We start from the raw sequence: 25,182 nt of genomic DNA, 5'->3' as shown, positions 1-25,182 counted from the left end.
TCCTCACGATGGTTCCTTCCCGTCCTCCTTGCCCTCCTTCCCTCCCCCCCCATGTCCCCCTCGCAGTGGTTTCTCCCACCGGCGGCCGTTGCGTTCCCGCCTGGGCCCGGAGCGCGGGAAAAGCGGCGCGAGGACGTTGGGGGGGGGATGGGTGTGGCCTCGCGCCGCTCCCTCATGGCGGGAGGCGGGAAAACGTGAGGGGAAGGGAAGCGCTGTGGCTGCCGGAGGAGCAGAAATAAAGAAATAAAGGACGTATCTGCGAAAGTACGACGCTGTCCGGCTCTTGCACTTGGCCTCTCGCGTGTGCGCCGATAGGGATCTGTGGGCGGTGTGGACGCCCCCCAAAAAGCGGTGTTTTCTGAGGGAAAGAGCGGTTGTGGAGGGAAATACATTGAAATGTCTGGTTACGGGCAAAAGAAAATTTACTTTTTTTTTTCCCCCGCATTTTTAAATTTTTCTAGTAGCAGTTCTTCCTTCCTTGTCACGTTTTTTATATATCCTGTCATAGTAAAATTCCCCAAAAGGTGTTTTGGTGTGGTGAAGAGTCCAGAAGAATGACTGCTCATACTTCATCAGTTTACTCTGTAATATCTATCTATCTATCTATCTATCTATCTATCTATCTATCTATCTATCTATCTATCTATCTATCTATCTATCTATCTCCCTCTCTCTATCTATTTATCTATCATATATAGCATATAATACATATATAATACATACCATAATATATATAATACATATGTAATATATAACATAATATATATAATACATGTGTAACATATACATAACATATATGTAATACATGTGTAACATAAATACATATATAGTATATAACATATATAATACATACATAACATATAATACGTATATAATATATAACATATATATAATTCATGTGTAACATATATACATAACATATATAATGCATGTATAACATATAATACATATATACATGACATAATACGTACACAATGCATATATAATACATAACACATAATAATGTATAAATAGAATATAGAAAAACATATACATAATTATATATATGTTTTATATATTATTATATTTAGATATATTATCATGTATTATGTATTTTATATATGTAATATACATAACATACATATGTAATATACATAACATATGTATGTAATGTATAAAATATATAAAATATATGTAAAACCTATATGACATATATAACATAGAATGTTTGTTCTACTGAGTTATTAAAATGACTGCAATCCAATATTGAAGATATAATTACTCATAAGGTTTCACACTGCTAGGAGGTCCTGTGTGATCACCTTCACGCTGCATTACTTGAAGTCAGCAACTCTAAAACGCCCTCACAAATATTAATATGTGCCCAATATTGAAATTTGCTTAATATTTAATATTTTGGGTGTGTTTTCCTGCTGTTAACGCATTGCTGAAACCTTTGAGGTCCTCGGGGAGTGTCCAAATACTGCGCGGATGAGAGTCACAAATCTGATTTATTCCTCACAGCCTGTGGTGATCCTGCTTTTCCAGGAGACTCCAGTTCTCCAGCGTTTTCAGTGCTGGAAAATTTGGCCGCTTTCATCCCCTTTTCGCAGCAATTCCTACTGAAACCACACTCTGCACAAGCGCCGGGGGCATTTTAGATGTTATTTTGAGAGGAGGGTGTAGCTCCTACTCTTTCTAGTCACTTAATATTGTTGGGAGCACAGTTTCTGCTGGATGGGAACACAGAAAAATGCTACATTTTTCATTTAAACTATTTTTCCCCATCCTTTCCCTGAGTGGAATTTTGCTTTTAGGTGGACTGTGAGCCCTTCAGAATAGGCTGTCTTGGGTTTTTTTTTTTTCTGTAACACGCTGTACTCAAACTAGTGGAAATAATTCATGCCTAAACTCCTTTTGTGGATTTGTGTCTGGATTTCCTCTCTTTCCCTCTGTCCTGGAATTTTGCTGTCTACTCCTATCACTAAAATAAGAGTTTGTACTTTACTGCTGTGCTGCCGGAACACTGGAAATGTTTGGGCTTTCTTTTTCTTTTTTTTTTTTTTTTTTTCCCTTTTAATCCCTGCTTGAGATTTTCGATCTTTCCAGTTTTTTGAGGGGAAAAAAAAAAAAGGGAAATAGATATAAAAGCTTCGTGTCTCGTGTTTATTTATGGTTATATTCTCAAATTTTGCTTGCTCCAGGCAGCTGGAGGAGGACAGTGGCAGTCCGGGAACGTCATCACAGCTCTGTGGAGAGAAACTGGAGGGGGGGAATAACAATAAAGCAAACAAAGACTGAAATTTTTAGGGAGAGGTGACCCGATTTCCTATTTATTTCTGTGTCAGAAAAGCTGTGTGGAATAAACTTAATATCTGGGGGAGGTCATGTGCTGTGTGGCACTCACAGTGTATTTTAGCAGTGCTTTCAATGCAGTTTTGTTGTTCAGGGTGAACAACTTATTTTTAATTTTAACTTGGATGACTTAGATAAATGTATGTTGCAGGGCAGCTTTAGTGTTTTTGGGGTTTTGTGTGTATGTTTTTTTTAATTTGGTTGGAATTTAGCACTGTGCTCTCTCTTTTTTTCTAGTCTCAAGACTAATAGTAGTTGCCTGATGATGGGCTACACTTCCCAGCAATTGAACTATATTATGTTATAACTATCATATTAATATAATAATTATTGTGTTGATTTCCTTGAAAAAGATGAAAATGGCTCTGTTTGCCATTTCCATTGTCTCTGGATTTTGTTATCTACTTAAAATTATGTTCATTCTTTTCGTAGCACTAAAAACAGGGGGATGTCAGGGGATGATCAGGATTTATCATCTGAGTTAAGGGATTGTGGAAAAATGACGACTTTATTGAGGAAAAAAATGTTTGCCGGGTGATGAAATGTGACTGATGAGGAGATGCTTGAAAGTGGGGAGAAGGCAAGTGGCTGTAGCATGAAAAAAAGCCTTTAATCAAACAACCTTTGTGTTTAATTCTTGTTACAGAAAGCGGAGGGTTTGATTTCTCATGGATGGTTACACAGCTGGAGTGAGCCAGTGACACCTTCAGTGGGGAGAGAGGAGCAGAAGTGGCAGGAGTGTCACCACCACCAAAAAAACCATTAATTCCAGTGAATTATTGGAGATGCCAAAGCCCCAGAGATGGAAGAGCTTGTCATGAGAGCTCTTGCACTGTCAAATATGATGTTTATACATATACTGTATATTATATGTATATTGTAATGATTAAAATTTCCTGACTGGCTTGTGCTTTCTGATTACAACCTAAATGGTTTGGAAGCATGAAAATATACAGTGTATTTATATATATGTGCAAATATACAGTGTATTTATATATATGTGCATGTATATGTATACATGTATATATACACACACACATATGTATATTAGTATATATACACTATATTATATCATATAATATATATATTAAATATTATATATATTATATATATTATAATCATATATTATATAGTATGTTAAATATAACACAATTGCATTACCACATTATTAATTAATGTATTAACTAGCAAATTAATTTCCAAATTAAAATGCATTAATTATTAATGCAGTGATATGTAACAGGAATATATTATATGTATCACATAAATATAAAACATACTCATAAATATATTTATATAAAGTATAAAAGGAGATATTAATATAATAGATATTATAGAAATATAAAATATATCATTATAGAAATATATTTATATATTATAAAAATATGAAACACATCCATATAAATATATCTCCATAAAATAAAAATATATGTAAAATATAAATAATATATATTGTAGAATATATATAAAATATAAATAATATATATTATAGAATATATAGTATAAAATATACGATAAAATATAAATATAGAAATATATGTGCATTATATATAACTTTTATATATTATTTAAATATATAAGTAATATAGAAATATACGAAACCATAAACATATAAATAATATTTATATATTATGTAGAAAAATAAAAAATATAAAATATAAAAATAATATATAAAATATAAAATAGGAAATATAAAATATAAATAATATATATTATAGAATATATATAGAATATACATAATATATATTATGGAATATATAGTATAAAATATACAATGAAGTATATAAATATATGTGCATTATATATAACTTTTATATATTATTTAAATATATAAGCAGTAAAGAAATATACAAAACCTTAAATATATAAATAATATTTATATATTATGCAGAAAAATAAAAATAATATGTAAAATATAAAAATAATATGTGAAATATAAAATGTATGAAATATAAAAATAATATACAAATGTAAAATAATATATGAAATATAAAAATAGTATATAAAATGTAAAATATAAAATAGGAAATATAAAATATAAAATAGGAAATATGAAATATAAAATAGGAAATATAAAATAGGAAATAGGAAATATAAAATATAAACTAGGAAATATAAAATATAAAGTATAAAATAGGAAATATAAAATATAGTATAGTGATCACCTGAGGATAATTACTCAGAAATCACTTCTGCTAATTGGGAAGGAGGAGGTGCATTCCAAACACCCCCTCGCCCTTCTCTCCCGGCTGAGCAGCGTTTCCCGACCGAACGGGGCAGCGCCCATCACGCCCCGGGGGCGGGCGGTGGGTCCCGAGGCCGCCCCCGCGCTCCCGGTCCCGAGGCCGCCCCCGCGCTCCCGGTGCCGCCGCCGGCGGGCAGCGCCTACAACTCCCATCGTGCTCCCGCCCGCTGGCCCCGCGCTGACATCACCCGGCCCGCGGCTCGGAGGGGACCCGAAATGTGAGCTCGGCGCTTCTTCCCCGTCTGCCGCGGGGCCTCGGGCGCGCTGAGGGGGTTTTGGGGCGGGGGGGGAGGATTTCAGCTGCCGCCCAGGACTTGGAGAGGGCGCCTGGATGTGAAACCCCCCCCGCCTCCCTCGGGAGACGTTCTGGGCGGGAATTCCGCGCCGTTTCTCGCAGTGCCTGTGCGGGGCAGCCCTCGGCGCCAGCCCCAAACCCCCTTGTTTTCCTTGTCCTGCGGCTCCAAGGGGCGGAGGAGAGACGCTCCCCACAGCCTGGCAACAGCGGGCGCGTAGTAACCGAGGCTGGAGTGTAACTATGTTGGAGTAACTGGCGCATTCCAGTGCCGGCTCCGCTTCCCGGCGCCGCGCGGGGAAGGGCTGGTGGGAGCAGCTGCGCAGGTTGGTCTCGGTGGAAGTTGGTTCTCGCCCGCGGGTTTGTTCTCCGGGAGAGATGCTGGGGAGTAGCCTGGAGCGATGCTGGGATTTCGCCTGGAGCGATGCTGGGATTTCGCCTGGAGCGATGCTGGGATTTCAGGCATCCAAGTGATTTCTGCGCCGTAATGCTGGCTTGGGTTGCTGTAGCTTAAAGTAAGAGTCGTGACTTACTCGCCTGAGAGTTGCTTCAGCCTCTCAAGTGATTCTGTGGTTGCGGGTGCCTGAAAAAACCCCGTAGTTCTCTAAACACAAACGTCTCTTGCTGTTGGCAACCGGAGTTTCCTAAGGAGACTTAAAAAGTGGGTGGGAAACGTGGGAATACTTGATGTCAGTCTTTTCTCTGAGAAACACAGTAACTTCTCAAGCAGGTAGTGGATCCTCTTTCACTTTTTTTTTTTTTAGAAACAGTTTAGATCTTTGAGGACACCTATTAGTACTTGAATATCACTAAGTGAGCAGCCGGTCAAGTGGGAAAAGTGGCTTTATATCCAATCTCAGGAGTCTAATGAAATTAAAATACAAATCTCTATGTATTGTGTGCCCTGATCCTCATGCAGCTGGTGAAAAAAAGTTCTGTTTATTTGGCCTCGCGTGCCAGTTTGTAACTTCTAAGAGTGTGGTTTTTACACACTCAGTGATGGATAACTTCAGCATTTTCGTTTTGTTTAAAATATGTTTTGAAAGGCATTTTGGTTTGGTGGAGTTTAAACTGTGCTGGGTTGTCCGTCCGTCATAGTGAATCTGGAAAAGTATTTTGTGACTTCAGTTGGAATTTTATATCCCTAAACAAAAAGGTTTATATTAGTGCAAGTAATCCTGTTTTACAGCACAGGACATAATCTGCGAATCGTGCACTTAAGGTGCCTTTGGATTAGTTGACTTTAAAGCGAGGGGAAGTTCAGTAAAAACTCTCTACCTGTTTGTTTAGTATCCCCTTGTGTTTCCCTGGACTGCCAGGAGATAATGGAGTGTGATATGTGGTAGGAGTTGTGAGTGAAGGTGAATATATAGAGGGAGCTGGCATTAAGTTCTCTTGTGTCCTTGGAGCCTGGAAGAAAATATAAAATCCTCTGAAACTCCAGAGTAAGGGCTTCAGTCATTTTTCCATGTAAAAGTACTTGGGAATAGTGGGACTTGAGTGTTTGGAGTACTTGTGGCTCTGGACCACAGTTAGTGTGCAGAGCTATAAAAATCTATCATTAAAAACAGTATCAGTAACTTTTTAAACAGTTCAAATGAATTGCAGAGCAGGGCTTTGTTTCTAAACGACCCACTGGCAAATTAGTCCCTTTTTCCTTTTTTTCCTTCAATAAAGCAAGAAGTGGAGAGGCTGCAAATTCGAATTTCTGAAATGACTGATTTTGGGCAGACTGAAGTTGTGATAATTGCACAGATACGCAGTTCCCAGTGGATAAATCTGCATCCTGAGTCCTTACTCTGTTTAATTTCTTGTCATTGTAATTTAAGGTTTTAATATAGATGTTGCAGAAATGCTCTGTTTTTTGGGGGTTTTATTCTGGCTTGGGAAAAAGAACCTCACAGAGGTACCAGTGTGCTACTCCAGGGATGGAATCAGGGAGCAGATTGGAATCTCTTCCACAACAAACTTTCTGCCACTTTGGCTTCGTAAAGATAAACCTAAATATAAACCGAAGAAAAAAGGTGTGTTAAGGAAAAATGTGGGTCTTGGGACTTGACAGCAGTTTTGCCACGTAACCTGATTCTGGAACTTGCAAACCCTCAGGAGTGTGGGTGGAAGTTTTTAGACCTTCCTTGTGATCTTCCTAAAACACTGAGGTATTGTTTAAAATCACCTTTTTTTTTCCTTTTTTTTTTTTAATTAATTTGGAGAATTAGGTGTACCACAGCACATGGAATTGCAGACTTTTGGCTTAGATATTTCAAAGATTGTGGGAAGTGTGTGTGTGTCTGTATGTCTGTAAGTGTATATACAGGGGAAATGTTATCCTTTTTAACCAGGGTTTGGGATATGTGGATCAGGAGGCACCAAAATCAGTGGGGTGACCCTGCAGGTGCTGTTTATAAGGTTGATTTGAAGTTTCTGGTGTTAATTTTAAAGTGTTGATGGGAAGGTGAGTGGACATTGGACTCTGAAGATTAGGAGGATTGTGTTTCTTTGGGATGTGTTGTCAAGGAATGTCGTTCCCCCAGTGAGCTTTGAACCATCCGTCAGACTCAGTGCTGCTTATCCTGTCACCTTACAGGGTGAGCTGGACACCCTTGGGATGAGAAGGGGAGGACTTGGGGATTTCCAGGGAGACTGAGAGGGTGTGGTAAGGAAACTGTTGCTGTCACGATGAACTTGGGACAGGGAATGAGCATCATCCGGCGGCCGTTCATCCTGTTTCCCTGCTGATGGAGCACTTCTGGTGGTGTGCTGTGGGCATTGCTCTTTTTGCTTAGAGTTCTTTTTGAGCACTGCCAGAAGAAAATAAACTTAAAACCATTTGTAAGTTCAGGACGTGATATTAAAGCACTCAGTGAAAACATTTTTATTTTTAATTTGTCAGTGTAACAGTGCAAGCTGGCAGTGCTGCTTTAGGTAAAACATTGGCTTCTGCCAAAGCTTTAATGTGACACCCTCCTATCTTGAAAGTACCCAACGGGGCCTTTTCAGGAATTAATTATTTATGAGCAGTGCAAGAAGCTTGTGCTTGTATCAACCCCGAAAAACAAAGTGGCAGCCACAGACAGTTGCCATTGAAAATCCACTTTTCTGAAGGAGGGTGTGATGGCTGGACCTGTTTTGAACACCTGGGTACATTTTAGGCTTTGTTGGGACTCTTTTGTAAGTTTTGAAGCCAAATTGCAGCACCTGCAATGCTTTGGAGGTTTCTCATGATTTCAAGTAGTTCCTGTTAAGAGAGTTCAATGGATTGTGTTTGGGCTTTCAGGTGTCAGTTAGTGCTTTGTGAAACTCATTTAAAATCATTAAACCCACTTTTAAAGTGAGAGTAGGTCATCCACAGTGGGATGTGGGTGTAGTCTGACATCACCCTATTACTTTAGGACAGGAGCAGGTGCTTGCTCAGGTTTTGAGGATTTATCATAACGTGATGGTTGCACACTTTATCTTAATTTATCTTAATCATAAGAGCAGCCCTTCCCCCAGCCAAAGCTTTGTGCCAGCAAAGATGAAGCCTTACTTTTGTGCAGTGCATTGATTGCTGACCTGGGACATTGTTTTGCTGTGATTTAGGTTGGAAAGGACCTCTGAGATCATCAAGCCCAACCCTTACCCCAGCCCTACCCTGTTCACCACTAACCCACGTCCCCAAGTGCCACATCCAAAAGCCTTCTGAACGTTTCCAGGGATGGTGATTCCACCACTTCCCTGGGCAGCCCCTTCCAACGCCTGACCACCTTTCCAGTGAAGAAATTTTCCTAATATCCAAACTGAACCTTCCCTGGCACAATTTGAGGCTGTTTCATCTCATCCTGTTGCTAATTACTTGGGAGCAGAGCCTGATACCCCCCAGCTCTCCCTGGGGAGGGAGTTGCAGAGCCAGAAGGTCCCCCCTGAGCCTCCTTTTCTGCAGGCTGAGCCCCCCCAGCTCCCTCAGCTGCTCCTGCTGCTCCAGCCCCTTCCCAGCTCCCTTCCCTTCCCTGGACACACTCCAGCCCCTCAATGTCAGTGTTGTCCCGAGGGGCTGGGCTTACATCCCACCTGGATTTGGATGACAGTGTGTGTGGCAGGAGCCAGCCTGGCCTCTGCCATGGACAGACCCCGAGTGTGAAGATGGGATGGAGCCCTTAAGGTGCTGCATTCCCAAATATCTGCATTCCCAGGTGTCCTGTCACGTGATGGGGACGGGTGTTCAGTTCTGTGGCAGGTGTGAGCAGGTCACAGGGTGACCGTGTGTGCTGGAGTGGTGGACGTGGAGCTGCGGGATGGACCTTGATCCGACGGGATAAGGTTGGAGAGAGCAGACGTGTCAGGCCGTAGCCCTCTGCCTGCATGATCCTTGGTGCTGCTCTCCTGCCCATTCCAGGGCTCCCTGTGACTTGGGGTCAGCAGCTCTGTCCCTGCTGAGCTCTTGTGTCCTGTGGGATCTCACAGAAATAAATCATCATTGCTCCACCAAGGCGTTGGGTGTGGGTGGTCCTGGAGGAGCTGTGGCTGTGTGACTTGATAGGGATGCTGGGAGGAGCCATGAGGGGAAGCTAGAGATGAGTTTTCATGCATAAGTACAACTTTGGCAGATCTGGTAATTGCCTTTTTCTTCTTGTAATTGCTTTTAAACAGGCTGAGTCAGTCCATAAGGCTCTAAATTTCGGCTTGCACAGCAATGCTGCACTCTGCAGAGAGGAGAAGCTGTGTGCTGATAACAAGGACGTGGTCAAAGTGCCACCCCTGCTCGTTGCAAGCCACAGGTGAGTCCAAAAAGTGAATTTGCTTAGGTGAACAGAAGGAAAAACTGAGGTGATGTGTTTGTTTCGTAGTGAATAACCACATAACAAAAACCCCTGGACACCCGAAGGGATTGTTACATCACAGTTTGACTGTGTCAGGAACAAGGGAGGGATCCTCTTTTCATGGAATTCAGCAGATCCTCACACACTCCTCTTCTCAAAGGCATTTGTGAGACTTACCACGAAGAACAACTGCTGGAAGTTTCTCTGAACCAAAAAAAACCCCAAACAACCCCCAAACTTTGTATTGAATGAATGTTTTTAGGTGCTTTTGTTAAAACAAATGGCCCATTAGTGCTCTTAATGGTAACTAGGCAATAGATCCTTTATATTGAACAAGCATCTCATAAATATACTTAGTCCCTCACACCCTTAAATAGTGCTTTTTTAATGGGCTTTTGCCCCAACTGTCTAAGAGGTGTTTCAGACTTGATTCTTTCTCCTGGGGGGGAAAAAAGCTTCTTAATTCTTTGACTGCTAAAAAGGAACGTTTCCCTTTGCTGCTGCAAAAAGCCTTTTTGATGATGTGAAAGTGGGATTTAGAAGGAAGTCTTCAGTAATCTGCCATTTTTATGGGTTTATCTCTGACATTAGGAGATATCTGAATAACTGACCTATTTTTCTCCCCTGAGTTTGTTTTTTTTTTTACATGTCCCTGTTGCCTCTTTACTTCTGCTGGTTCATTTCCTGGGTAACCCAAGAAAGCAATGTATGGAATTCTGATTTTTTTCCCTTTTTTTACCCAGTAGTTTCAGAGAATTGCTAGCAGCACATCCTGAGTTCACCAGTCCCAGTGTGCTATAGATTAAGAAGGCTGTAGGTAGGAGCTCTTAGAAATCTTAAAACAAACAAACAAACAAACCAAAACAAAAAACCCCCAACCAAACAAAAAACCAACCAAAACACCAAACCCCAACCCCAAACAGTGCTTTTTCTTATGTTTTCTTTTTCTTGGTGAGGGACAGCAGAACTAAACAGGAAATATTTATCCTGCCAAGAAATCAGAGTAGAACACACAATGTAAATGGAACAACACTGTGCAGTGCTGTTGTTCAATGTTGTTACCAGAGATGTTTATAAAAGCATTGTTGAGCAATGCTCTGTAGCAGGGAGTTCCTGCAGTTTTGGGATAACTGGCTGTAAAAAGGCTTTTTGCTAGTTTAGCCTGAATGCTTTTTGGAAAATCAGGAATTTTGTCAGGTGGGACTTGGTGTCAGTGGAAGTAACTTCTTCTAATTGTATCATGAAGCAAATATTTAGCTGTGATTACATAATTTTTCAGCTTATAACATATCCTTTCAAAGAATTATTAGTGTGATATGAGCCATAAACTGCTCTTACCTCTAAACAGGAATAAATTCTTCCCTGTGAGGGTGGGGAGGCCCTGGCACAGGTTGCCCAGAGAAGCTGTGGCTGCCCCTGGATCCCTGGAAGTGTCCAAGGCCAGGTTGGACGGGGCTTGGGCTAGTGGAAGGTGTCCTTACCCATGGCAAGGTTTGTAATGAGATGCTCCTGAAGGTCCCTTCCAACACAAACTATTCTGGTTTCCATGAGGTTCCCCAGATCTAAGTAACAGTGGCATCACTTAGTAGTCTCTATGAAAATTCCTAAAACTCCTTCCAGTCTGCCTGAGGGGAGCCTTTGGTGCCCTCTCAGCAGCCACTGCCATCTCACAAGAGCAGTTGCAGCCTTGAACTGTTCCCAGGACTTTGCTGGACAGGACTAGAAACAAAACATTTCCAGTAATGAGAAACAACACGAGTCTCCTGTATCCACAGAGCTGTGGATCCTCTTCAGACAGAGGATTTGCACAAGATGTAAATCAGTTTTTAGCTTTTTGGAAAACGAAGAGCTTGTTCACGTGGGACTTTGTCAATGGAAGTGATTTCTTCCCATATTTATCCCACCTCAGGCAGTGCTGGTGAGGCAGAAACCTCTGTGTGGAGGATTTGTCTCCTCTCTGTGGCAGAGGGTCCCGTGGGGGGACACTGGCACTGCTCTGTGTCTTCTGTCCTGTTCATCCTTGGCACTGCACAAGGTCCTGAACAACCTGCTCTGTGGCAGGGCATTGACTCCAAAGGTCCCTTCCAACACCAGCTGTTCCCAGATGTCTGCCATGCAGGACTCTCTGTTCCAGGTACAAGTGACAGGAGGTTCATCATGTCCCTTACTGAGATCTGTAGGTCCATCTGCCTCTGGATGCCTGGCAGCTGTTCTAGCTTGGTGGGACTGGGGACTGGAGGGAATGGACTGGGCAGGAGGAGCAGTGGGGGAGTAACAGCTCTGCTCAAGGTGCAGGAGCACTGAATCCATCTGTGTAACAGCAGCAAATCCTTTGACAAAGAGGAAGCACAAAGAAGCCAGGTGACAAAAAGTGAGTTGGTGTTCGGGGGAGCAAAGGACTTGGGGAATCCCAGGATGGTTTGGGTTGGAAGGGACCTTAAACCTCTTCCAGTTCCCACCCCCTGCTGTGGGCAGGGACACCTTCCACTAGCCCAGGTTGCTCCAAGTTCTGTCCAACCTGGCCTTGGACACTTCCAGGGATCCAGGGGCAGCCACAGCTTCTCTGGGCAACCTGTGCCAGGGCCTCCCCACCCTCACAGGTGAAAGAAATTAAAGGTGAAGAAATTAAAGATTTCTTCTTTAATCTAAATCTCTCCTTTTTCATGTCACAGATACAACAGTGTTGTTGCCTAATAGCTTTGATTCTTTTTAGTTTCATACACATTTATACTTAAAATATTTAACATTTTACTGGCAAAGAAAGTTCTCCTCGTTTATTTCTCCTCAAACAAGAGAAACTTTGGGACAGCTTCTAAATGCTAAAGAGCTGCCTGATGCTGTTGGAAGTAGTGACTGTATTTGGTAAATATTTGTGTTTGCTCGCTCCTCTGTTGTGATGAGCTGCTCGCAGAGGTTGAAAGCCCCCTGTGTGCATTTCAAGACGTGACTAATAAATGTTGGATGTCTCGGGGAAAAAGCGTGTCCAGTTTCATACTCAGGGAGAGAGTTTAGTACATGCACACTTTTTATTTTTCAGGAGCAAACAGGAGCTGTGTCTTGCTATGCTTTGAAAGGAAAAAAAAAAAAGTCCATCCTGATAACCTACCTGGGTTTTAGGTTTTTTTTTTTTGTTATTGTTTTGAGAGATAATTTAGTGAGAGCAGCAGCTTTCCCAGGATTTGCAGGGCGGAAAGGATAAAATAAAAGCCCTGCTGAAGACTGTAATTGTCATAATTTGATTTTTTTTTTAATTTTTTTTTTTCGAGGCAGCGTTTTGCTTGTTGTGGTTTTTTTTTTTTTTTAATAATGCTGAAATTCTGAGCGTGTTTTTGCTGTAACTTGTTGTTAGCTCTCCTGTAAATCCCAGAGGAGAACTTGTGTTTAACTGGGTGGAAGGACAAGCTCTGCTGTTTTGGGAGTGCCAGGGCTGTATCTCGGGTACACGAAGTACCTCCGTCTCCTGATCTTTAGACACACTGTCCTGCACAACTCACATTAGCAGTGATTAATGGCTCTGAAAATAAAAGATAAACCCATTCCTTACAGATCCTATTTTTAATCCGTGCAGGAATATTTTATGCCCTCGCCAAGGAGCAGAATTTATCTCTGTGTGTTGCTCCCTTTTAGCCCAAACAAGACCAGGGCTCGGGCATTGGCCTGTGGTTGTTGATGCTGATAAATTTTTCCTGGAATTTCAGCCTTGGTCAGCTGCTGCTTTCCAAAATGTTACTGTTGTGGGGTTCAGGAGTCATTTGGAGCACAAAATGTGGGTCCCACCCTCCTCTTCTTCTGCGGGGTCAGAATCGACCTGTGTGACTCGAGCTCTGTGGTGCCACTTGGTCCCTGGGCCAGGAAGTCATTATTTTCTGTTATTTAATGATATAAATTGATTTCAAATGATACAAATACGAATAGTGTGTTTGCATGGAATTTTGCAGGGTATTTGTGCAGCCTCTACAAGGTTCTAGTACCTCTAATTCTGTTATTTAATAGGGATTTGTTTGGATGTGTAAGATCAGCTTATAGAAAGTTATGCCCCTCAGTGTAAACTTTTTTTTTTCATTCAAAAAAATTCCCTAAAGGATTGTTCTGCCTGTGGCAGGAACACACCTGGCCAGGGAATATTTCTTTACTACCTCTTCAAGCAATACCCAGGGAGATCTTCCCAGTCCATGAAAGCTTCCACTAAACCAAGGTTTGACCAATGATTTGTACTAAGCAAAAAAAAAAAGCCCCTAAATTCACAGAATTCCAGGTTAGAAGCAACCTCAACTGTCATCTGCTCCAACCTTTCTTGGCATCAATAACATTTGAATAAATAATTTACTTGTAATAATTCTGGAGCAGCACTTAAATCCAAGTTACTCTTTTTTACCCACCCGTGGCTCTGTGGAGTTTACAGATGTCCCTCCCTGCTGTCCTCTTTGTTGGAGTAGTTTGTGTTTTCAGGGATATAAGTGGGATAATTGCCCTTCCCTTTGTTTTCCAGAGGGGATGTGTTTGCCTGTGCCATGTGCATTTCCAGTCATATAGAGCAGAAGGTTCTGAGCTCGTGAACACGACACCCCAACACCTACAATGTGAAATCTGTGGAGAATCCCTGTTATTCTGTAGTAAGTCATTTTTGTTATTTACATATTTATTTTTAGAAGACACACACGTTTTTAGAAGACACACAGAGCTTTGAACTAATTTAAGGCAAGGGAGGGAATGTGATTTAGACTTTATCCTTTTATCACAGCGGTGCTTCGTTTTCCTGAACAATTATTTAGTTCAAGAAATAAAAGTAAAGGCTTTGCTGTGTTGCCTCTGCTGCTCATTTACAGAAATGTGCAATGATAAAAATATTCCCTTCTCTTTCCAACACAGGTAAATAGCAAGAACCAAACAATGGACACTCAGTTATTTTCCCCATTACTGGGAGCAGTTCCAAATACCCCCCCACCCCTGGAATCTTCCCGGCTGTGCAGCGACTGGTCGGGATGTGGGGAGGAGATTGGCTCAAAAGCTGCTTTTCAGGACTGCACAAAGAAAAGGTATGAGCATTCCTGCTGGGATCTGGAACGCTGGGATTGTTATGGAGCAGAACAAATGGAATTCCAGATCTTTTTTGAGGCAGAGTTTAGGGGATAACTGAAAACTCAGTGAGTTTTCTTTGCTGTGTTAAAAGTTATTACAGAGGTTGTGGGGGGGAAAAAATGGTGTGTGTACAGATGTGTGTTGACCTGTAAAAGCATCTGAAAATTTGGAAAGAACATCACATTTAGGGAACAAAATGGGGAAACTCCTGTATGCCACTGAAAACTCCTTAAGGAAAATCTCACTCACTCTCAGTGCCTCCCACCCCTCAGTACCACAGATTGTGATTTCATGCTTGATAATGCAGATTATTTCCTGGAACATGAAGAGTGTTAGGAACAAGTCAAGTGTAAGTGGTACCTGTGCTGCTGGAAGCATAAATATGGTACCAGCTCCTCCTGAAAATATATCAGCCCACTGGCTTGTTGTGCCCTTGATATAGTGCACTCAAGTTTGATTTTATGTTAAAAGCACTTGTGGATGTTGAATGAATGCAAAAGGTCTTTTGGTACTTGAATCATGAAACATTTTTATGGAGAAGTTTACTCTGCCCAAGTCCAGCTGTTGGTGTTGGAGGCTCTTCTGATCCACCAGCTTAATGCAGTGAAATTATTAATGGTGCAGAGAAGGCTGGACAGGGGTTTGAAAGCTTCCCTGGGAGTGGAGAGCAACTAAAACTCCTTTGGGTTTGTTTGTTTTGTTCTTTTAATCTCTCCAGAGGAATTATTTCTGTGAAATCACGGGTGAGGATTACAAGGAACAGGGAATGATGGCAGTGACCAGGGAGCACCCACTGAAATAATGGGTCCTCTCGTTCGCCCTGATCGTTTCATGGCTTGTGGACAGCAGTTAAAATTGTCACATTGAAACTATTCCAGCCTCAGAAGTGCATAAACAGCGTTTTTTATATTGGGCTTCCCCCCCCTTTCTCTCTCCTTTCCTTCTTTATGCCAAATGATGGCAATATAATATTGGTTTTTTGGGGGGTAGGTTGGTGCAGGCTGGCACAGCAGCTTTTGGCACTTTGGTGATGCCTTTCTAGTGAGTATTTCTAGTACCTCAGTGCTTTTTTTTTTTTTTAATCATTTTCCTAATAAGATGAAATTTGAGATGGGGAGAAAGAGGAATCCACCAGTTCACGAGGTGCTGAAAGGTAACAATTAAGGAAGACACATATAATGCAGAAAAGCTATTTTTTTTTTCCCAGTCTTCCCTGGAAAGTGTCACAGTTTAAGCTTTAAGTGTTAGGTTTAAGCACAGTGACAATCCTCTAATTAAAATATTCAATATTTTCTTAAAAGGCAGCCTTTAGATTATTGCAAGGTAGCTTTTTTTTTAAAAAAAAAAAGGAATTAAATTAAATGGTACTTGTCTGTTAGTGATAATCCATGTCTACACCCATTCTGAGTGTGCAGATATTTGGTGTTCCTTGAGGTCTCCTTTAAGAAAAATAGAAAAAGACAGAAGTTTGCTATTTCTCACAAAGACACAGAAGAGATTCTCATCAAATAAAAGTTTTATGTTTACAAAACACTTCCAAGAGTCTTTGCACTTGTGTATGTCTTAAATAAAATCACTCAGACCAGATCCCTTCCAGAGGGAACTGAGTAGTCATGAGGTAAGAGGTAGGTAAATTCAAAATATAATGAGTATTTAAAAGCCAGTAAGGAATAAGTGGCTTATTTTTATTGTAGCAAGAGATTAACAAAGTGATTTGTCTTAATAGTTAATCCCACATTTTATGGTCTCTGTTAATCAGCAAAATTAGTGAGTAATTGTGTGGCAGCATTAGCAGATGATGTAGTTTGGATGAGCTGACACCAGGGAAGACTGGGAGACCTTCAGGGGCACTGAGAGGGATCAGCTGAGCCACAAGAAGCTTTGGAGTGAACTTTATTAAAGCAAAACAATGTGTGTCACAGGGAAGGAGATCTTACAGTGTTATGTTTTAATTAATTTCTGAGTAAGGGGCAGTTGTCAGCACAGGCAGCTCTTAAAGACCTCATTTTGCACCTGAGGTAAAAGTTGGGCTTGTGTAAAACTGGTGATGGTGGAACACCTCTGGTGTTTATTATAGCTTTAGTAAATATTCCTGGTAAAGTTATTTCTAATGTGGCATTAAAAAGTGGTTCAACCTAAGTATAACTTCTTTTTTTTTTTTTTTTGAGATTAAAATAATAGGTTTTGAGTTACAGAAGTAGATGAATTACAATCCCCAAGACTTTGAGAAGGTTGATCGTATTTATCCTCCCAGCAAGACAGTCAAGGTTTGAAGGAATGTCTGTGGAATAGTTGTTTCTTGGAAAGAGAAGAGAATCTCTTGCTGCTCCAGTCTCTTCACTTGACAGCTTGGGAAGTCTCTGGTGAAGCAAGAAATCAAGGAAATTGTTCTATTCCTCTTAGGCTGTAGAATTCACAGATACAGGAAAAGATTTCTGTGTGTGGATGCTGAGAGTACAATAAATCCAAATTTCAGACTAGCTGATGCTGCTAGAATAAATTAAAGGTTTTATCCTTTGCTTTTCCTTTTGCCTGATTTGTTTAGGAGGAAAAAAGACTTATTTGTCTAAGCTTTTATTTATTTGTTTGTTTGTTTTTAGGGCACCAATAAATCTTTCTTATTCTGGCAGTGGCCCTGATATGTTTGGGCTGGTGTCAAGCATTTTGGAGGAGCCAAACAAGCCTGAACCAGTTACAGATTGGTAAGTTTGTTCTGAAAGCTCTTAAAATTTGTGTTTTTTATGCTCATTGTCACATAGATGTGATACCCATTTTTAATTATTTCAGAGTTCAGTGATGAAGGTCTTATAAATTCCCTTAAAATGTGGAAGTGTTTTTACTTGCCAGAAAAAAAAAAAAAAAAAAAAGGCAATAAACTGTTAGAAATGCAAATTTTCCAAAGTCTTCCATCAGCTTTACAGCATTTGGGGAGGGAAAAAATAAAATTAATTCAGTTGACTGAATGCAGGGGAATATAAAATATTTAATAAATCCAAATAAGCTCTGCAGTTTTGAATATATGTATTATAAACAGCAGAGAACAGTGTTGGTAGTCAGATTTCACAGACCTCATTTCCTCAACTGCAGTGGGAATATTCCTCTCCTTTATTTTTTTCTTGAGGAGAGCTGGGGATGGTTGGTCAACAATGTAACGGGAAAGATGTGTAGTGGAGGGGAATAACCATGGTGTGTAATGTAAGAAATGTGTAAAATAATTAAATAAATAAAATAAATAAACAAAGATAAAATGTTTAACTCTGCTGCAGGAATTCTCTTTCAAGGTTGTTTCCCCCCATGTGGGCGCCTGACCTGGGAAGCAACGGGGGATTCCCAGCCAAGCACCCTGTGGAAAGCAGGGATTTCCCAAGCCTGGTGGGGAGGACACAGAGCTGCCACCAGGAGCAGCTGCAGAAGCCTCCTGATGTGGAGATGCTGCCCAGAGGTTTGGAAGATCTCCAGCTCATCGAGTCTTGGCTTTCTCCACCCGGCCCTCGCCCTCAGCCCGACGGTGTCCTGAGCAACAGCTACCCTGAAAATTCCTCCTTGCAAAACAACAATAACAACAGGATTCCCCAGGGAGGGTTTTCATTTCACGGGGTGAACTTTAATCAGCATCTGTGCAGCTACGACCACGTGAGGCTCAACGGAGACCATGAAAAATTCGGCTCCAGTTTTGGCCCTTTTTCTTCTCAGAGCAGGCTGAAAGAAGGCACTAATGCTCAGAAGGAGTACTGGAAGAGTGAAAGGGCAAGAGGAAAAGCCCTGAAAAACTATGCTCAAGAACAAACTAAGTGTTCCCCTGATCTTTGCAAGCAGCCCTTTGATAACTCTTGGGATAAAGTATCCCAGGACAACCACTGGCTTCCTAAAAGATATGAAAACGTTGGATCTGCTCACAAACTGCAGTCAGCTCTCCATCCATCACTATATTTTTTCAACCAAGCCCCTAATGAAGATAAATTCCCCGGGGAAACAGCCAGGAAACCCCAGGAAACCCACGTGCAAAACGGCCATTGTGGCTTTCCTTTGGGGAGTGCTTTTAATAATAATAATAACGAATGTAAGATTAATGTTGGCCCGAAAGAATTCTCTCCTAAGGTAGCTGAGTGTGATTTATCTGTGAAAAACGTCGTGCAGAACGGGAGCTATTCATCATACCATGGATGTGCGTGGCTGGATGGGAAAGGTCTGGCAGCTGGATTGGATATTCCCTACGGAAAACAGGTCACAAGTCCACAGTCGTCTTCGGGGGTTTCGACCATGTCTGGGGGTTCTCCCACCCATCAGTCCTCTTACTACTCACAGCTCCTACCTGTCCTCCCTCCCAGGAAAGATGGAAGGTTACAATTGTCAAATGGTTTTTCTGATAACTTGGGGCTTTCTAATTTCACCTCAGAAAACCAGAAGCAAGTGAAACCCGTCGGGCAAACCCAGCAGGATTCGTTGACTAACAAGGAGGGGCCGTACCATAAACTCCCTGTTGATTCCTCATCTGACTGGGTGATGCAGCAGAAGGCTGTAAGTGAAGACCCTGGGAAATACCACAGGTTTCCAAAAAAGCAGAGCCAGGAAAACTGCAGTAAAGATGACAGAAGAGGCAGAAGGAATTGGATTCCTCATTTGGGATGTACCGCCCCAAACCGCCCTCCCTTCAATATGTTCCCAAAAAAGCACGGTGAGAATGGTGGCAGCCTGTCAGACTTCATCAACCCTTCTTTTCTTCCTTCTTTCCCGTTAATGTCTGATTTTAAGCAGAATCCCAGCCTGCCTCTGTTTAATCACCACCTGCTTTCATCAGCGAATAATTTGGGTTTTCCCCCGTCGCCGTTCCCCTTCTCGGAACTCGTTGACCTTTTTCACTGCGACGACTTGAACCCCCTGAGCCCCTTCCTCAACGACCTGTTCTGTGGGGAAGTGGCTGCCCCCTACTTGGCCTTCCCACCCCCGTTTCACAAGTACAGACCCCCAAGGAACCGCAGTGGACCTGCTAATGAGCTTCACATCCGACTGGAGGAGTGTTACGAGCAGTGGAGAGCTTTGGAGAAGGAGAGAAAGAAGGTAAAACCCAACTGATAATTATTCCTGAGAACTTGACTGGTTTTAAATCACATTGAAGAAAGAGAAGACTTAGTATTTCTTCTGTGGCTGGCTTTTTTTGTTGTTGTTAATTGTTTTGGCTTTGTGTTTGTTTTTTTTTTTTTTACTGTCAGTGTTGTCATTGTCTTTCCCTTTTGGTTTCTTATTTTACTAAATCTTTGGGTTTAGTAATATAGAAAATTAAGCAACTGATCCTGGGCAAACCTACAGTGTCTTGAGTGGATGTGCCCTCTCCCAAAGGAAATTGCACAATTAATATTCTTCTTCTTACAGTCACTGTCCTGCCTCAAACTCTCTTGCTGAGAACTGTTGCCAGGGAGGTATCAGACTGCTGATAAGTGGGAATGATAAAGGAGCAGGAGGTGCTTTCCCAAGAGGAGTCAGATCTCTGAATTCCGTGCCAGACATCAGAAATTAAATTGTCAGTGATCCCTGTCCTAGTTGTACACTGAGCCTTGCTATTTCTCCCACTTTGGAGAAGACTCCTGGTCTGATGAGGAGACAGGTGTCTGACCAAACTGGACCTCTGGAGAGCACCTTTTTCTTTCCCACATCAATTATGGGACCTTGCTAATGGACTTTTGGAGGTGTAAATAGAACTGCTTATATTGTTCTCTCATGGATGCCCCTAAACAAGACTCCTCTCTGCCTGTCTGGTCTTCTAGGAATTCTCTACAAGTGGGAAAGGGTGATGGTGATTCCTGCTCCGGGGTTTTCAGAAACCCTTCTGCTTTCTGTTGTGGCAAAGGCGGCTGTTCCAAACCTGCTCAGGCAGGATTTGTGTCAATTAAGTCATTTGGGAAGACTAAATCGTAGTTTTTCTCTCTTATTTTTTTGTTTCATGATTAAAGGAAGATTGTTTATCCTCATACCACGTGCTTAGTAATCAAAGGGATTTAACTGACTCGCTTGATCTGGTCTGTTCCATGAGATCCAGTTTTATCCTAATGATCTGCTTGGGATTTCTCAGTCCTTTTTGTAGTTACACACTCCACCTGCAGACACCTTTATTATATTTGAGGTTGCCTGCACTATTAAATGTGCAGATCAATTAGTTAATTACTCATTAGTTGTGATTCTTAAATACCTGGTGGTGTTATATGAATCCATGACTCTTTTCCCATCTGCTTTTTTTTTTCTGGATGCCTTTCAGGCTTCTCAGATGAGAGGAGGTGGAATCAGCGAGCTCTTGTAATCCATGTTAGGTGAGGGCAGAGACTAAATAATATGGAAGTGTCAGTAGAGCAAAAAGCAAAGGACTTCAGCACATATTTGCAGTAGGAATGTACACAGTGGGAATGTGGACTTAACCTTACCTTGAACTGCACCTGGGCCCTCTCTCCTGTATCCACTGTACACTGAAGAAGGAATGAGACAGGGAATCTACTGTGGTTGTATCTTTTTTTACTCCAAGTGTAAAAAATTCCTCTCCAAAAGTAGGTTTGGTGATGTTTAGTTGCTGTCTGTGCTACAGAAGTGGTTTGCCCAGTGTCTTTCTCAACAGGGAGTTTGGCAGCTGTATTAATAATTTTTCAGAGCCGATATAAGTTTGTTAAATCTGACTTAATCCTGATGAGCTTTAGATACAATTTATTCTGCTGTGATCACCTGTTCCTTTGTTTTAATAATCACAGTACATGACATTTGAGAGATGCAGTGAGAGCCACTGAGTTTAAATTCACAGAATTGCAGAATCAGTAAGGTTGGAAAAGACCTTTAAGATCATCAGGTCCAACCATCAACCAGCACCACGATGTTCACCACTAAACCACATCCTCAAGTGCCTGTTCCTTGGGTGCTGCACAAGAATTTCTTTGCCTGGGTCTGTGTCCAAAGTTGGTTAAAATAAAGTTGCACAGGTTTGGTTCTCACTTCCCAGGAAAGCACATATCCAGCTCAGATAACACCTCTGTGGCCTGACCCCCTGCCACTGAGCATTGTACTCTGAGGGAGAGCTGAAATTAGGGAGGCATTCCTGCAAGGAAGCTGGAGAGGGACTTTTGACGAGGGATGGAGTGATGGGACAAGGGGTAATGGCTTTAAACCAAAGGAGGGCAGGGTTAGATTAGATTTAGGAAGAAATTCTTGTCTGTGAGGGTGGTGAGGCGCTGGTACAGGTTGCCCAGAGAAACTGTGGCTGCCCCATCCCTGGAAGTGTCCAAGGCCAGGTTGGAGCAGCCTGGGCTAGTGGAAGGTGTCCCTGCCCATGGCAGGGGGTGGAACTGGATAATCATTAAGATCCCTTCCAACCCAAACCATTCTGAGATTCTAGGATACTTGAAAACATTTTCCAGCCAATGCAGTCAAAGGCAAAGATGGGAAGTGCACTTCCACCGCACTTGATAATTCTAAGCACCCCCCAGAATGGATTGTCACACTGTACTGATCTCAAACATTTACACTTGGCATTCATTTTCCTTTCAGACTGAAGCTGACCTTGCAAGACACTTCCCAGGGAAGTGCACATCCAGCTCCAGCCACCCCCCCGTGTCCCGACTCCCTGCCAACCCATCCCGGGTGGATCGTTTGATCGTCGACCAGTCGCGGGAACAAGCCAGGGTGGGCCTTGCAATTCCTGCACTTCTTTGGGAGGGGGTTTATATTTGTTGTAAGGGAGGCTTTTTTTAATAAATACTTAACGATTTTTGGTGTTTCCTGGCAGGTGGTGGCGTTGATAGGAACGATGGAAAGGCTTCGTGGTGCCCCCGTGCACAGGAACATATCCACGGCCTTGGAACACCACATGGAAGCCATCCATGGGACACGGGCCCGTCGGAAGGATGAGATTGTTAATGCTGCTAATCCCCAGAGACACGGAGTGCCACGGTCTAGCCACGAGAAAGGTACCTGCTCCTCATCCCTGGAGTCCGAAAAAACCTTTGGCAGAGATTTAATCGCGAATATACCCAATTTTAAAACGTGTCAGTTTGGAATATGCAGCAGTTCTCGCCACTCCAGCAAAAGAAAATTTGTAAACACACACTTGTTACTCTTTAAGTTACTTTGAGATCTGTTGCATTTTTTTTTTTTTTTATTTTTCTGTTATTGGTTTAAACACTTCGAAACATTTTGCTCTTGACTAAGAGAACTGTAAAAACTATTCAGTGATATTAGATATAACCATAAGTCACTGTCCTGAAAGTAAAAATATACTTGTTTTTAAGCAAGTAGAATTAATTAAAAACATAAATTTGCTGGGGTTGTGTTAATTAATGATGTCTGTCTACCTTATCTAAATCACAGATACACCAGAAATTACATTCCAAATTCTGTTGAAGTAAAGCCAGAGGAACCTGTAGCAGCAGTAGAGGTGATATATGCAGGAATTTAGGGTTTGGGGGGTAAAGATAACTTTCTTTTTCTTCAGAAAATGATTTCCAGAGAGGGGTTGCACTTCCTGCTGCTGCAGTGGGGAGGACAGAGAGGTTCCTTTTGGCTTCCAGCAAAGGATAGTTCTTCCTTGTTAGAAGGGAAAGATAAACTCTAAACAGAGTCAAAATGTTTTTCTTTTGCAATTCAGGTGTCAAGCATGATGTCAGATCCTTAAAATAATAGTCCTATGTGCAAACTGAGTCCTGAAATAACTCCTAAAATTGTGTCATGCGACATTAACCCCCAGCATAAGTCAGGAGTAGTGGAAGGAAGGTTCTTGGCCAGGCATGAGAAGTAGGACATGGTGGTTACGTGGATGATTATGGTTAGATTTATTGCCAATACAGTCTCTAAATTAAACAGCTCTATCATCTGTTACAGTGGATTGTTGTATCATCAGGTCCCGGTCCCTCTTGTTGAGTCACAAATTTTGAGACCCCCTCACTTCCTAAACTTCCCAGAGAAGTCCAAGTGCAGCTCGATCCGCTTAGTCCCAGATCTAGTCAACAATCAGTGTCTAAAGAGTTAAAATATCAGCAGTTTCGGGTAGAAACGTGCAGGTTTCGTGCCTGACCTTGCAGAACTTCCAGTTACAAAGCAACAGATCACCTGTGGAGCTACTTTAGAGTTTTATCTCCACATTTGACCGGATCTCGGCGCTTTTATTGACCCGTCCCAAAGTGAGTGTTCCCTGTCTTTGGGATGGTCCTTCCCTGCTGGGAGAGGGATCCACCCAGAAACTGCCTGAAAACAACCAGTTGGCTCAGTCTCCACTAGCACTCGTTGCACAGACACGATGAGTGTGAGGTGTTGTCGTTGTCCTTTGACAGAGAAGAACCGCAACCGATGGGGTTCAACCAACACAGCTCGGCTGTTTCTTGACCGCACTTAAGGAGATGAGCCCAACCATTTTTTTTTTTTTTTAACTTTTCCAGGCTTGCACGCTGATTTAAGATGTTTTTTCCTGTTGCAGACGTCCTGGCTCTGGCAGCTGCCATCAGGGCTCTGGCTGGTGCCACGCGCCGGGCTCGCACCGCGCTCTGGTGCGCGGCACAGATGACTTTGCCGAAAAAAACCCCTCCGGCTGGGCCAGAGAAACAAGGAGCTGTTCAAAGGGCATTGCAGGAGCTTTCTCCTCCAGGCACAAGCACACAAGAAAAAAGCAGCGTGGAGCAAGGAAGGCCCGAGGAACCCGCGAGGATTGTGGAATAACGGGGAATAAGAGCGGCGACAAAAGGGGGAGAGGCCGAGGATGGGGAGGGAAGGACTCGGGGTCCTGCACAGCACCTTGGGGAGGGGTTTTTGATGGGATGTGAGAAAGCAAAAGGGTTAATTCACGTGCCTGGTCAGTGCTGCAGTTCTGTTACCGTAATTCTGGTGTTGGGAGGCACTTCTTGTTGCAGTGTTAATGCAGTTTTAATGTCTGCTGGTATTGCAGGAAGGATTTCGATGATAAGAGGAACTAAACAATAGCTGAGCATTCCCTTGTGTGCTTTTCCAAAGCTCTGTGAGTCTCAGTCACCTGAGAAACCAGAGAGTGTGGTAGAACTTAATTCTCCATTTTTTTTTTGGTAATGAGATAATTTAGCACACTTAAAGGTACTTAATAATTATTCAGGGCTCTGCAGGGTTTTTTTTGCACCATAATATAGTTCTTTTAAGAGCCAAAGTGATCACTGAGTAGTTTGCATCCCATCACTCTGCCAGGAGCAATCCACACTCCTGTGTTTTTGGGAATCAGGTCATCCAGGTTATCACTAATTTTGAGGAGAGTAATCAGTGTTGAACGCTGGCTGTGTGAGATGCTTCAGCAGCTGTGCTGCCAGTTCAGTTTCTGGCAAAACCAGTGTGAACTGAGCTTTCCCACAGCCCAGTCCACTTCAATATTTCCATTAAAAAATGATTTTGCAGCTTTGCAGCGTGTGCTGCATTGGAGTACACCTCAGCAGGTGATAGAAGACTGT

General features: G+C 42.1%; 1 protein-coding gene across 3 annotated transcripts; it reads left to right on the top strand.

Annotated features, from left to right (window-relative positions):
- The first annotated feature begins 4,695 nt into the window (after positions 1-4,695).
- LOC108504707 (meiosis-specific coiled-coil domain-containing protein MEIOC-like) lies at positions 4,696-24,698 on the top strand. 3 transcript variants are annotated; one of them, XM_017830041.1, is made up of 9 exons: positions 4,696-4,797; positions 9,501-9,628; positions 14,160-14,283; positions 14,540-14,706; positions 17,350-17,451; positions 18,016-19,807; positions 22,271-22,405; positions 22,509-22,689; positions 24,192-24,698. In XM_017830041.1, exons 4-9 carry the CDS (start codon positions 14,561-14,563, stop codon positions 24,428-24,430), a joined length of 2,595 nt encoding a protein of 864 aa, XP_017685530.1. In that variant the 5' UTR covers positions 4,696-4,797; positions 9,501-9,628; positions 14,160-14,283; positions 14,540-14,560; the 3' UTR covers positions 24,431-24,698. The 3 variants fall into 3 exon arrangements, with proteins under 3 accessions (XP_017685530.1, XP_017685531.1, XP_017685529.1); XM_017830042.1 differs by lacking the exon at positions 4,696-4,797 and adding an exon at positions 5,209-5,231; XM_017830040.1 differs by lacking the exon at positions 4,696-4,797 and having other exon boundaries at positions 9,476-9,628.
- Positions 24,699-25,182: the final 484 nt, after the last annotated feature.

This window comes from Lepidothrix coronata, unplaced genomic scaffold, assembly GCF_001604755.1.
Source record: "Lepidothrix coronata isolate B3197 unplaced genomic scaffold, Lepidothrix_coronata-1.0 Scaffold173, whole genome shotgun sequence".
Classification (NCBI taxonomy): Eukaryota; Metazoa; Chordata; class Aves; order Passeriformes; family Pipridae; genus Lepidothrix; species Lepidothrix coronata.
Note: the sequence above shows the minus strand (reverse complement) of the source record. Positions and strands in the feature narration are given on the sequence as shown.